The following is a 14,602-nucleotide window of genomic DNA, read 5'->3' on the forward strand; positions in this document are numbered from 1 at the left end:
CCGATGGTAAATAAAAGAAGTCAGCTTGCATCTGAGCAGCGATCCCGGTCTTATCAGTAAAGCCCATTGAGAAGCACGCAGCAAGTCCCCTTCCCAATGACAAAACCATTCAACAAAGGACAATCGTCATCAACTAATCTCTACTTGATAAGAAATTTTTCTAATCAATGGGAGCGATGACATCCAATTTTGACCTCTATCGCTGTCAAATTTGCTCGATGTACTTGTTCCACTCTCTCTCTCCCATTGTTCTTTACAGTTCTACTCAGGAACCCTAGAGCTCTAACTTGCTACAAACTCTAATAAGTTGTATATCAGCTCTTCTCGAAGAGTGCCGTCATGTGAAAAGAGCCCAAAACCATAACTTTTTCAAATTACCCGCACGGTCTTGTGCTACTAGTAGTACTTGAACTAGAACTACTAGTACTGGCAACTATATACAACTGAGTAGGCACGATATAGCTGTGTATGTGACTGGTCAACTATATAATGTTGGTAGTGAATTATTGGTTTTCCTTTTTTTGTGGCGGTTAACTTATTTTTGTGTACAATAAATGAGAATTAAATAATAAAAAAAAAATGTATAAATAGCTAGTCGGAATATGCCATTAATATGTACATGCTTATTTACAAAAGTGTTCTATAATAAATATAAATATTATTGGTTATTAGGATTTTGTTTCTTGCCTTTTTTAGCAAGATTATAACAACAACAAATAACAAAAGAATAATAGTCAATAATATTTTTTTGTTAAAGAACAATAAAACTTGATTAGAAAGAAATCTTTCTTAGGAATCAAATGAAGTTTACTCACCAGTTTGTCTTGTCTCTGATTGCTCTGGCTAAATTGGTCATGGCAGACTCGCAACAATTTGGAATTATTTCCATTGCTTCGGGTTCTGACTTGCAATACGCCTCTGCTTTCTTTGACTCCAACAACCTAGTTGTTGGTCATCAGCCAAACAACCAGTTTGCACTTGTTGTCACCGATGATGGTAAGTTGAAGTCCACTTCTGGAAATCAATTCATCGCCGTTGATGCCAACAGTGGAAACTTGAAGGAAGTCAGCGACAGCAACTCTGCGTCAGTTGGGTTCTCAATCAAGAATGGCCACTTGCTGTACTTGAACTCTGAGTCCTTCTACGCGGTTCCTGGAGCATCTTCCGGTGCTACTTGGTCCTTGTCAACCAAGAACACCAACAGTGCCCAGGGAGCCGCGGCTTCCCCTGTTGTCTTGAGGACTCAGTCAACCACGGGTACTGACGTGGTTGCTGATTTCACACCAGCAGCCATGTCTTCTGTGTCTTCGGTGGTGCCAAGCTCCATTTCTTCTGTCCACCCATCATCTTTGGTGTCCTCGGGTTCAACCTTGGTGCTATCTAAAGCCTCAGGGTCAGCCGTCCCAATTTCCCAAATCGGTGATGGACAAATCCAGGCCACTGCAACTTCCCATGTTCCACCTGTTCAATCGCACAATGGTGCCATTGGCCAGCACGGTCCATACTTGGGAATGCATGCAGGCGTTGCCGCCGCAGCTATTGCATACCTATTGTAAAATGTATTTGAAAAAAAAAAAGGTAATGAAAATAAAAACTGATTTTTACCCCATCTATTTTTATATTTCATTACCTTATTTTACTAAAACATGGTATCAGTTAAGTTTCGGTTATTGGTTTTTGTTCTTTAATTATTTATTTTTACTATTATGAGAAGGAAAAAATATATTATAAAGTAATAGTTGAAAACCTCCATTTAAAATATTAGTAATTGGTAGAAAAAAGAACCATTTCTTGAGAGGAAAATATGGGAAGTTTGAGGGCCTATTTATATGTTTTTTTTTTCCTCTTCTGAATAGTTTTTATTGCTATTGCTATTATTTTTTATTTGCAAAGCACCTTATTTTATCTGCTATTATATTCAGTCCAACGCTATGTGAATCCTTGAATGATTTCCTCATTTTTAATTTAGTTTTTAATGGGGGAAATATAGGGTATTTTATCCCGGTTTGGGTTTCATGCAGTGATTTCAACTATTGATATGTGAATTTGAATGGAACTATTATACCCTGTTTTTCTATATTTGTATTGTTCCTCTTTCACAGAAAAAAAAATTAGAAAATACTAAATAAAAAACACACTGGGAGGATTGTAAGGTCAAGCCCTATTCAAATCCCTTGAAATTGTTAGTTTCTCTAGTTTTGGAATTGATTTACAACAACTCCATTGAAAATAGGAAATATGTATACTACATAGTTCTGTTTAGTTCGTCCCAATAAAGTTTTATTCTCCTTTAACAGTTTCAGTATAACCCAGCAGCCTGCAGTAGCTATGCGATTGGTCCTTGTAGCTTGTCTAAATACATGCAGTGATATCTTGCTATATGCAATTTATTAGCAGCAATAGCATAGTGGAGCATATCTACATCGACACATATTAGCAAGTCCAAAGGTTGATTAGGAAGTTGTACGTCTGTTTCTGTGTCTGAAAAAAAAAATAAGTGCGAAAGTGAAAAAAGTTGGCAAAGCGATGAGCTCTTTGGGAAGTATAAGTTTGAAGCACATGCTGTTGTGGCTGGTTCTGTGCATCAGTGAGACGGAGCGGAACAAACATGGATGCTAGAGAGGAGTTGCTGGCGAAGCACAGGAAGGAGAAGCGGGACCTGGTGAACAGGATCACGGGGATGAAGAAGCAAGCGACGAAGGCGAAGAGGAAAGAGGTGAATAGCAAGTGTGAGCAATTGGAGCAGGAGCTGAGGGAGAAGCACGAGCAGGAGCTGAAGGAGCTGGATGGCGAGGGCGGTGACGTGGAGGAAGTGACCCCCGAGCAACTGCTGGCACAATTGCAAGTTGAGGATGACGGTGCCAAGGAAGCCAACGAGGCCAACGAGGCCAAGGCAGACAAGGAAGCCAAGGTGGGGCCCAGCCAGCAGCCAAAGAAGAAGAGGAATAGACAGAAGGAGAAGCTTGCTAGGAGAGAAGCTGAGATAGCGCGGATGAAGGAAGAGGCGAAGAAAGAGGCTGCCGAGCAGCCGGACCTGAAGAAGATCGAGCAGGACGCCATATGGCAACTCTGTCAGATGAAAGGTCTTGTGCCATACGACATCCAGCCTGATGGCCATTGTCTGTTTGCCTCCATCTTGGACCAAGTCAAGACACGTCACGGAGACCCCCAAACAGAGATGGACGTGCATACCTTGCGGTGCTTGGCGTGCGACTATATCTTGGAGCACAGAGATGAGTTTATTCCGTATCTGTTTGACGAGGCTACAATGTCTCTGAAAGATATCGATGAGTACACTGAAGAGATGAAAAGTACTGCCAAGTGGGGTGGTGAAGTGGAGATTCTGGCATTGTCAAAGGCACTGGACTGCCCAATATCGGTGCTGATGTCTGGTCAAGCAACACACACCGTCAACGAGACGGGCTCGAAGCCTGAACTGAAACTGGTCTACTACAAACACACATATGCTCTGGGTGAGCATTACAACTCCCTAAGAGACAGCAAGATATAAAGACAATAGAGAAGATATGGCTTTGGGCCCACACATGTGCAAGCTCAGTAACTGCCTACTTCAATTTCAGCAGCATGAACCCTATCTGCCCCAGATGAGCAAATACCATACCAGACTTGGGTATGTCCCCGGCTGCGGTCAGTTTACATGAATAATACACATAAATATAGCTCTAAAGAGAAACACTTATGTATAGGTCACGAGCGTGCTGCGTGTATAGTTATTTTACTGACGCGTCAGCCATTTTGATTTTTTTCGGAAATTTTTGGTGTCGCATCACCATAACAAAGCTGAAACGAGCTAGTCAGCGGCATCGCGGCAGTCACAGCTCTTATATATTGCCAATGCATTAGGCTAGCAACTATCTACATAGTAACTGAACTTCTGTGCTCAAAAGGCGACGAATTCTTATCACTGAATTGGGTTTCTATAGGAAGCTGAGTAGTCGAAATTACAAGGTTTAAATCAATGGCAATGCCAGGCGCAGTACGGAAGTTGCAATTCAGCAAGCCGATTATATCTACTTTGGAGAATACTATTGCAGCATCGGAGCTAGTTGGTAGGTTATGCAATTTGCATGAAGAGCTGGCTCAGTTTGTGCAAGATCAGGTTGATCTGAGCAGTCTGGACGCGGTTAAAGGAGATCTCATTAATCACAAATTATTGAAACACAAGGATCTTGGGGTGCGGGCGTTTACAGCATGTTGTTTGAGTGATATATTGCGTCTGTATGCTCCTGAGGCTCCGTATACTGATGGACAACTCACGGATATCTTTAAGCTTGTCCTATCACAGTTCGAGTACTTGGGGGATCCCGATAATGGCTACTATGTTCAACAAACATACTTGATAACAAGATTATTAGAATACAGGTCGATAGTGCTTATAACAGATCTGCCTACTTCCGATAAATTGCTATTCAGACTATTTGAAATTTTCTATGATGACAACCACAGCTACCAGAATAAATTATTTAATGTTATTGGAGGGTTACTTGGTGAGGTTCTATCAGAATTTGAGAATATGCCTCTGAATGTTCTCAAGCTTATCTTCAACAAATTTTTAACATATAATCCCGAGAAAGCGCCAAAGGGGTTGGGAGTTGCTTCAAATTGTGGTTATGAGGTCAGTTTAATACTATGTGAAAACTATACTGCTCGCATGAGCAGATATTTAACAAAATACTATTCTGAAATTCTTTATAATATAACAAATGAGAAAAATATTGATGATTCTTACGAGATGAGAACCAAGCTGATTATAGCTACTGAAAAGTTGCACAAGCTTGTCTACCGCCTTTGGGAAACAGTACCAGATTTGATACTATCAGTAATTGGGTTTGTTTACCATGAACTGTCATCAGAAAATGAGATCATAAGGAAGTTGGCGACACGGTTAGTAGGTAAAATGATATCAAAGAATACAATGGCTAATTTTGTACAAGCACATGAGGATACATTTAAAGCGTGGATGACAAAGATCGCTGACATTGATGCAGATGTACGTGTCGAATGGATTTCCTGTATTCCAAATATCCTCGAAGTCAGAAGTGACATCTCTGATGATATTGGGCATGGTCTGGCCAAAACATTAATCGATTCAGACGCTAGAGTACGGAAGTTGTCAGTCACCGTATTTGATGAAGTACCTGTAAAGGCTATTTGGGAAAATGTCAAGAACATATCTGTGTATAAGTCCCTATTACAACTGACGAGAGAGAAAAATAGAGAAATAAGAGAACTCTGTATTCATTCTGTTGGAAGGTTTTATGCAGAATCAAGGAGAAATATTGAAAAAGAATCATATGATACCGAAATTTGGTCTATAGTCGAATCAATTCCATCAACATTATTCAACTTGTATTATATTAATGATGCTCACATTAATCAATGGGTTGATGAAATAGTCTTTGATTACTTACTGCCATTTGAAGACGATGATACTAAGCGCGTGAGGGAGTTATTGTCAATTGTAAGTAAATTGGACAAAAAGGCCTTTTCTTCATTCATTGCTTTTAATAAAAGGCAAGTTCCTAGTGCAGTGGCTATGGCCAAATTTGTCGAATTTTGTGAAGTTCTAAAACAATCAGAATATGAAGATGATTTGGATACAATACAAAAATATAATAAAACGATAGACTGGTTATCATCCAGCATGGCTGATCCCATTAAGACAGCGGATGTTTTAGAAGCCATTAAGGAGCTAAATATGGGAAGGGTATTTTTCTTGATAAAAAACTGTGTTAGAGCTGATGTAACATATTCAACTTTTAGGAACAGTTATAATGAGTTGCTAGATAAATTAGGTGACGATAATCTTTTCAAAAAAAATAGAGTTAAGAACTCAACCTCAGTGAGTCCACAAGATATTGCGCATGAGATCAAAGCATTGCTTTTGCGCTCCTCTCCAATAATATTCAACATTTCAAATATTGGAATTTTGCTAGATAATTCTGTATTTGAAAATGAGGCTGAAACTAGTCTGAAGCGTAAACTTGTTAATGAAGTTTCGAAGATTAGTCCGACTTTATTCAGAGATCAATTAAAAAACTTGAAGGACACAATAATCTACCTCGAAGATTTCAATTCCAGACAAGAGCAAGCTCTTGCAACAGAAGCCCTTAAAACAATATACAAAATATCCAAGTCAGTTGAGGACAACAACACCTTTGATGACAAATTATTTTCAAGTAAGTTAATCGAGTTTGCTTTGAATGGCTCCCCTCAATTAGCTAAATATGCAACAAAGATGATTGCATTATCACCTGATAGTGAGCGTGAACTCAGGGGGTTGGTATTGAAAATATTACCACTAGATATTGATAAGGACCAAAATTTCACCTCTCACCTAGCGATCTTGATGGAAGTTTTTAGATTTACCCCACACCTCCTTGATGATGAATCTACCAATATAGTTTCTTATTTGATTAAAAATGTTCTATTGTCAAATTATAAAATTGAAGAGGATAAGGTAGAGGAAGGTGAATCTTTATTTGAGGAGCATATTGCGGAGTCAAACGAGCATGCTTGTCTAGCAAATAAACTATTCACTCTGAAACTCTTTACCAATAAGCTTAGAGCACTTTCTTTACATGATGATGATGATGATCTTTCAAAAGCATTTATTGAGAAGACACTGAAGTTATACATCTACCTTATTGCGAGTGGTGGTGAATTAGTATCTGAGACTTCTTCGAGTAAGCCGACACCAGAAGCATATCAAACCATTCTTAGATTATCGGCTGCTCTTCAAATATTGAAAGTTGCAAGAATTTCAAGCCTAAATACATTTATCAAGTCAACAGAGATCTGTAAATTGGTTAACATTGTTGAAGATGAATCTCTAGAAGTACGCAGAAGATTTTTGGATCAACTGAAAGACTCTCTGTCATGCGAACTTATCTCAATTAAATTTTTGCCACTAATTTTCTTTACTGCATATGAACCAGATAAAGAACTGAAGGCAAGCACAAAGATATGGATTAACTATACCTGTGCAAAGCCATCATTCAAAAAAGGAACGTTATTTGAGAGGGTTCTACCAAGGTTAATACACGCTATAGCGCATCATCCTGATGTTATAGAAGGGTTTCAAGGCACTGAAGAGGAAGTAATAATAGCCTTAACAACAGCTGTTGATTATTTAGTATTTTACTTTGATTCGGTTGCATCCCAGGAAAATTTTAGTTTGCTGTATTATCTTTCTGAAAGAGTTAAGAACTACCAAGATATACTTGACGAAGATGAAGAGAGTTCCGCAAATGAAGATGATAGCATAAGCAGATGGAAGCCATTCCAGTATATATATGTTGTTGGTGAGTTATCCCAGATTATTCTCTTGACTATAAAGGAAAGGAGATCTTGGCAGCATATAGCTTATCCAGGTAAATTAAACTTACCAAGTGATTTATTCAAGCCTTTCGATAGTGCTGAAAGTGCTCAAGCTACCTTCAAGAACTATTTGAGCGAGAAGTACGCTGAAAAGATCAAGGGTAACATTGTTGCCAAGGTAGGTAAATTGATCCATGCCTCTCAAACACAAAGGCAAAGATCTCAAAAGAGGTTGCTTGATCAAGAGTATCGTGAAGACACTAGTCCCAAAAAACAGAGGACAAAAGGTAGTAAAACCCAAAGGAAAGATAGACAGAACGATGGATCAGATATTGAATCTGATGAGGAAATATATAGAGGTGGTAATGTTGAAGCGAATGCATCAGGTGTTAGAAAGAGTAACAGAGCAAGAAAGCAAGTTGATTACAATGAGGATGATTAATATAACATGTTCTTTATTGAAATTTACCGTCTTATTATAATGCAATAAATATATACAGCATTTAAGAATTTGATGCTAGTTACAAAATAAATCATTCATTCATAAATAGTTCCTCTTGATCGTTAAATCTTTGAGGTTTTGCTTCAATTATTATTCGTAGTATCTTTAATCATCACTTAAATCAAGAAACCTAAGGATCTCTTCTTTTGGTTTAGACTCTATAATTTTTTTTAAAGCTAGTAAAGCCTGAATATCTTCATTCTTAGTTTCATTTTGCGGTTGAATTTTAGCATTCAATTTAGATGTCAATTCGCTGAAATCCCACAATTGTTTTAGCTCTTTTGACTTTTTGAACCTAAATTGAAGTAAGGTCATTATGTCTTCCTTTTCGTCCTTCTTCAATGTACACATAAGCTGCTCTAATATTTTCGATTGAGCACTAACTGACTTCCTAAACTCATTTTCCTTTACCTGTCTTAGCTTTTCTTCAAAGTCCAGTATAAAATTAGACTCATTAAGTAAAGGGATCGGCTTGTAGGCCACGTTGATATTTCTTGCATTCTTGGGAGGAAGTGCAGATATTTCATCTAAGGCAACTTCAATATTACCTTCATTTCTATATCCACAGCTTTGTAACGGTTCCATATACCTTTGATTCTTGATAAGTTTTCTGCTTTTCTTTATCTTAGATTGATCATCAAACTTGGTAGTATTTGGTGGTTCGGAATGTAGTGGGCATTGCCATTTAGATCCCAAGTTTTTCAGCGATGCCCTTGGTACTTCTGGAACACAATCTAAGTGCCATCTAGTATTACAATAATCGCATTTTATCAGTAGTCTAGCTTCTTCGGGATGAGACCAACTACCTAAACGACTTACACCACAACGATAACATGTGAGAATCTTACCTGTGGTTTGGTCTATATGACTGTCCAAATTATATGAATCTAGTTTTGTGATACTTTGACCGTAAGGACTGTTAAAAATCGGCTTGTCACTTAATGGTTCTTTAATAGTGTCATCACTATATTGTCCTCTTGGGCCAGTCTTCACCGATTGGAAAGTTTCTTTTATAAAATTAGGTAAATTGAACTGTCTTGGATTTGTGCCTTGTAATGAAAATAAGAGTTTTCCAAATAGACGTTTTCCTTTTGGCATTTGTGCTGTATATGCCTTTTGTGCTTTGAGGTATTGTGTATTATTTGCATACCTCAGTTTTACCATACATTGTGGGCACGACCAATCACCTTCAGGAAGGTGGTCAGGGTCAAGTGGAGGGTTTAGGCATAAAAAGTGGAACGATTTTGGGCAAGTGTCGCAGCACAAAAAGGACCCAGTTTGAAAACAAGCTGAACAGTAATCGTCATTCTCAATCTCTTGTGTAGTGCCATCTGATGATTTCTTTTTAGCCATAGCAATGTCATTCATCTGGCCAACAGGATTTTGACTTATAAGTTTTGTTTTGGAATCAAATGCATGAGTATCCTTCAGTTTAGTTTTTATATGCGGATTGTGCAAATTGATCCCTTTCGGCACAAGGACATGTTCTGTTTTGGAAGAGCTTTTCACTTGATGTCTAATGTGACTTGGTTTTGTAAGTTCTCTCTCTTTCTCGGTGGTTGCCTTGGCTTGTAATAGCAGCTGTTCGAATCTTTCGGTGAAATTTGGTTTTTCTTCATTATCTTTAGATGACTTTGCAGCAACAGCTGCTGAAAGCAAGTACTGACCCGAATTAGATTTTTTGAAATTCCATAAGTACTCCTTCTTCACTTTATCAGGTGGGAACTGACTTAACGGTATGCCATTAGCACCGTTGACAGTTTCAATTGTTGGGGGTTCATTAACCTTCACTATTTCGCCCTTTCTGTTATACTCTATGATATCCTCGGCTTTGAATTCAGGTCCATTTGTTGATCCCGTAGGTGTGCCATTACCAGTGCTGCCTGCTTCAGATTGATCCCCATTCTTCTTTCCAAGGTTTAAATCCTCCGTAATAATCTTCCTTTTCTTCAAGTCATAGTCGACATTTTGGGAGGAAGAACGTTTCGGTCTACTCCTGCCTCTCTCGTTGACTTTTTCCAACTTCACCTTGACCTTCTCTAAGCCATTTATAGTCTTACCGTCAGAAGCAGGAGTCACAGAAGATCCCTTCGATGAAGTATTCGAGCTTTGTCCCGACATGGTAAAACTTATCCTTCCGATTCCTCTTGTTCAAAGATCAGCCAAACTGTTTTATGGACTCAGAATTTGGCAATGTGCCTATATATGTCAACTGTCTGGATCAGTTGCTTCGTCTCAATCCCCTTGTTCTGCAACCTGGGCTTATTGCTGGGTGATACCAATTAGTTACCTGGACTTGCTGGGAATAGAAAGAGTATTGCTGCCTGTCTGTGTGCTTGACAGAACTTTTTTTTTTTTCACAATCTCGTGTTCTCGTTTTTATCACCTCGCTTTCACAGCTGATTCACTGATCAAAATGTCGAAATCGCAGAAAAGCTTCAAAGTTGATCAAAGTTGCTCTTCTTTTGGGTTGTTTTTTGGTGTTTTTTTTAATAAAATTTTTCTTAAATTTGAAGGCGAATATATATACTTTGATCTTGTAGATGATGAGAGAATAAAGGATGTAATGGAATCCGTATATCCTTGGGAAGGGGGTGAACAAGCAGAGTGTATTTGTTTGGGGGTGGTGAGAAAGGGAGAAGTCATACCTTTTTGATGTATATAAATAATAAGTAGTAATGGTTCTTGCAATGTAATAGGGAAAAAAATTTAGCTACTCTTGAGGCTTAGAAGTTGAAATATGTTAGTTATATTCAAAGTATCCTTGGTTAACACACGCTGTGGCGGTTGACTCTCATAGACAGAGAGCTAGCATAGAAAAAAAATTTTAAAAAATAATTAAATGATTTCGCCCAGGATCGAACTGGGGACGTTCTGCGTGTTAAGCAGATGCCATAACCGACTAGACCACGAAACCATGTTAATTTGTTGAAAGTGACAACATATTTTGTTACCTGGTAGAGTAGAACTTATTTTATACGTTTATGTCACATGATGCTCATTTTACCTTTGGTGGGCAATAGTAGAAACTATATAGCTCGCTGGTGAAATACAAATTGTAAGAAGGGACCATCTGAAGTTCAGATTTGTATCTTCTTTATTGTTGTCAATCACACAGGGATAATTAAAATATAGTGTGTGACTTTGTTTTGCAAGGGGGGGAAGGGTCTTACTAGAAAGTAATTTATTTGAGCGTAGTTCTGCATGTGCAATTTGCGTCATTTTTATCTTGGTGTAGTTCTTTCATATTAAGTCTAACTTTTTAAAAGAGCCTCCCAATACGTTTGCATGTATTTTGCAATAGGTAGAGCATATTTTCCAATAATTGCGCAAATACTTTTTTTTCGAAACAATCTGGAACCATAGTGGTAGCATCATCAAGCTTTGGTTATTTTGCAAGCACTCACAGAGATGTGCGTAACTATCTGATCCGAGGAACGATCTATAGGCCAATTAAGCAATTGACCTACAGTAACGTTGACTGTATCACTGCTATCATTGTTAGCTTTTCTTTTTTAAAAATTATAGTTGTAGTAATTCAACAATACTTATTGTTATTCATCGGTGGTATATTACAAGATTAACATGCAGGACAAAGCCTTTTTTTTATCCCTCTATTATGCCCAGAGTTTGAAAAGTAGATGAGCTGTATATTACAATACATCATTGTATGTCATGAAATATGGCTATTGCTATATGCATTTGTCTTATTATTGCAGGTATCTACGACATTCGTACCACTCAAATCTAAAAAAATGTCCTATAAACGGTAGTCAACTCGCAACAAACGCTTCGTTTCGTTTACTTTATATTACAAAGTTGTTTCATCTCAAATAAGAATGTCTCGACATAATACTTTCATATGCAGCAAAATGTAATATCGCGGAACAATCTGTACAACTCTCGCAAAAATTCACATCATATGTTATCGAAAATGTAAGCATGTCAATGACGTAGTGGTGCTGCTATGCCTAAGGGATGAATTGAATGCTGATGTTTGTTTGTGTTTTTTTTTTTGGCATATAATTTTTAATATTGTTAGAACAGTCCTAGGCAGCTAGGAACAAGATCCTTATTAAGTAAATGCAAGTATGTATTAAGAGAGGCGGGGAGCTTAGTTACAGCACATTGTTGCCCGGCAAAATGACTCTTCCTGACAAGATTGCCAGCAATAATGATGTGGGTATGAGGCTAAACGTCTTTTTTAGAAAAACAAATTAAGCCTTTTTCTTATTCCTGTATTGTAATACTCTCGCACCATCTATGACATGTCATCCGATAACACCTTGGGTGCCCTCAGAAAACAGTGTGAGTTTTATGCTTCTCTAATATCATATTTGATTGTTTCATGAGGGTGAGATCAATCTTGTAATAGTATAATCGCTCGACAAGGAGTATTTTATTTAATTATCTGCCAATCTTTTCTTTTTTTCTTCCATAATTGCCACCATTTCCAGGGTCCATGTGAAATGTATAGTAAGCTCGATGAAAATGCGAGTTCGAGTATTCTACGTCTTGCTGTACTTATCAGCAGCGGACCCATCACGGGGTTTAAGCGTAAGGTCGACATGGAGTCTACAAATCGGGACAAGGGTTCCGGTGTGTAGCTATATGCATACGTTTGTGATTGATCCTCCCCCCCCCCTCACACATCATTCCCTCTATGCCTGCGCTACTCAGTTCGAGTTTTGCTTTGGTGGGGGGGGGGCTGTCTCGATGCGAGGTGGAAGGTAGGTGGGGGGAACGGAGCAAAGGCAATCTTGGCATTTTGGCACATCGGCGAAGTTTCTCCTTTCAGCATCCATGTAGAGAATAGAGGTCGGATGAGGGAGCACAAAATAATCGGATTAGTCCCCCCCCAATGCATGAGGGATTTTGAGTTTGTCCTTTTACCCTTCTTGGTGATCGCTGTTAAGAGGATGTCGGTGCCAACCACACTAAACCCTTTTTGCCCAACAGTGGTGCCCTTGTTACAGGTAACGCACTTTATTATGCTGTGATGGCTGGAGAGGGGAGGAACGCTTATTTGAGAGAAAGGCAAGCGTATACTCGCGACTACGAGGGCTTCCAGGAATCTAGAACATATTCCTAAACAGGCAAAATGCCAAGAGTTTTCAAGTTCTTTTCTTTTCGTTTCTTTTTTTCAATTGCTGACGCTGAGTTATCATGCCCATGTATGCCTTGTGAGGGCAACGCAGGAGGGCCTTGAAATCTTGACAATATTCCTCGTAGCGTAGATCATGCTCCTCGCAGGGCTAGCTGAATCAGATTTCACGCAGGGCGCACAGAGAACGAGGCAGTTGTAGGTAGGGTCGATCTCAGGTGGGATGCAAGGGAAAAGCAGAAGTGCTTCGAGCGTTTCTGTGTTCAGGAAGGAAGATTTGAGTGGCATATTGAAGGAAGCGGGTGCATTATCCAAAGGGCCTAAATATTTATTTTTTCTTGGCATTTTCCAGAAAGAGATGAAGTAAAAAAAAAATTTCTGCAGAGACGAGTACGTAGAGAGTGTGTGTGCAACATACGAAGGGCAGGGCTACGTCATGTTTACAAGGAAATCCGTCTATTTTTAGGCACACAATGCTGACGTTCTGTGATTTCTTATGTTTCGGAGGGGAGAAAGTGAAGGGGGGGAGGGGAAAGATTGGCTTTTCTCGCTGTTTGACTAATTCACGGTTAAAGAACAACAGAAAGCAGCGCAGGGAGGGTACAGCATTGCAATTCCTTGTTCTTGTTCTTGTTCTTCTATGTTCATCCCATAGTTCGGCTGGTACACCCCGATAAGAGATGATTTTTTTCTCTAGGAAAAGACACAGTGCTACGCGTGGTGACCTGCTCGTGTAGGTCAATGGGTCCTGCTGAGGTGTATAGGGGGGGGGGGAACGACTCCTGCAAGGTATCAGCCGTTTTTTGTCTAATGGGCTAAGTGGTGTTGTCTGTCATTTGTGTCCCTACTGCTGTTCAGTGGCAACCGTATTTGTGCTGGTTGGCCCTTATCAATGAAGCGAGAAATTAAGGATAAGTGAGGGAGATACAGTTCAGTTAGAACTGCCTGTAGCAGCGAGGCGGGAAGAGAATTGGGTAACTCTGTGTTATAATCTGTTGAGTTGAGTTGAGTTGTAATTCTACTTTCCTTTTTTTCTGTAGGGTCTGTTCTGGGTCACATCCTCGGTTTTCTGCACATGGTTCTGTGTGATTACAAGCTTTGTGTCTATCAGTTGTTGTAAGTTTTAGCGTTTGTGAAGTGCATGCGTGTGTTTCTAGCACAAGGTGTTTCAATTTCAAACTTCTTTGCTCTTCAACGATGCATATCCTCCCACATCGACACCGGCACAGACAATACTGTAGCCTTATTAGGTAGAGTGGGAAGAGATTGTAAATATGTGTATACTCGACAAGAGAGTTGATCCGGAAATCTCCATTCCCTTGGTCACACAAACACACGCACTCGTCATTGTCATTGTCATTATCATTATCATTGTCATTGTCATTGTCATTGTCATGCATAGGTGTAAGTGCATTTAGATACCATGTATTGCAACTGCTTCATCTATGCTATTTGCATTTTGAGGTCCAATCTCTCTTCTGCTCCAACTCATATGCTATACTCTGCACTTCCCACATCCTTTTGCTGCGTTTTAGTTCAATACATGAAGGGGGGGGCTACATAACAAGCCGCGGACACTCTCACAGACACAATTTGTGTTTTTTGCGCAAACATAATTTGCACCACTTTGGTGCGTGAGTTTCTGACCAAAGTGA

General features: G+C 39.1%; 4 protein-coding genes and 1 non-coding gene across 5 annotated transcripts; 3 read left to right on the top strand and 2 right to left on the bottom strand.

Moving 5' to 3' along the window:
- Positions 1 to 800: 800 nt before the first annotated feature.
- On the top strand, positions 801 to 1,556 carry GVI51_J01375 (uncharacterized protein; the record flags this gene model as incomplete). The annotated part of the gene is made up of 1 exon (XM_447775.1): positions 801 to 1,556. The coding sequence occupies one exon, from the start codon at positions 801 to 803 to the stop codon at positions 1,554 to 1,556; it is 756 nt and encodes a 251-aa protein (XP_447775.1).
- Positions 1,557 to 2,608: 1,052 nt separating this feature from the next.
- Positions 2,609 to 3,511, top strand: OTU2 (deubiquitinase OTU2; the record flags this gene model as incomplete). The annotated part of the gene is made up of 1 exon (XM_447776.1): positions 2,609 to 3,511. The coding sequence occupies one exon, from the start codon at positions 2,609 to 2,611 to the stop codon at positions 3,509 to 3,511; it is 903 nt and encodes a 300-aa protein (XP_447776.1).
- Positions 3,512 to 3,979: 468 nt separating this feature from the next.
- Positions 3,980 to 7,783, top strand: PDS5 (sister chromatid cohesion factor PDS5; the record flags this gene model as incomplete). Its single annotated transcript, XM_447777.1, has 1 exon — positions 3,980 to 7,783. The coding sequence occupies one exon, from the start codon at positions 3,980 to 3,982 to the stop codon at positions 7,781 to 7,783; it is 3,804 nt and encodes a 1,267-aa protein (XP_447777.1).
- Positions 7,784 to 7,948: 165 nt separating this feature from the next.
- On the bottom strand, positions 7,949 to 9,964 carry RCO1 (Rco1p; the record flags this gene model as incomplete). The annotated part of the gene is made up of 1 exon (XM_447778.1): positions 7,949 to 9,964. The coding sequence occupies one exon, from the start codon at positions 9,962 to 9,964 to the stop codon at positions 7,949 to 7,951; it is 2,016 nt and encodes a 671-aa protein (XP_447778.1).
- Positions 9,965 to 10,686: 722 nt separating this feature from the next.
- tV(AAC)8 lies at positions 10,687 to 10,760 on the bottom strand. The gene has a single exon. It is a non-coding gene; the product is annotated as a tRNA-Val (tRNA).
- Positions 10,761 to 14,602: the final 3,842 nt, after the last annotated feature.

Source organism: Nakaseomyces glabratus, chromosome J (genome assembly GCF_010111755.1).
Source record: "Nakaseomyces glabratus chromosome J, complete sequence".
NCBI lineage: Eukaryota > Fungi > Ascomycota > Saccharomycetes > Saccharomycetales > Saccharomycetaceae > Nakaseomyces > Nakaseomyces glabratus.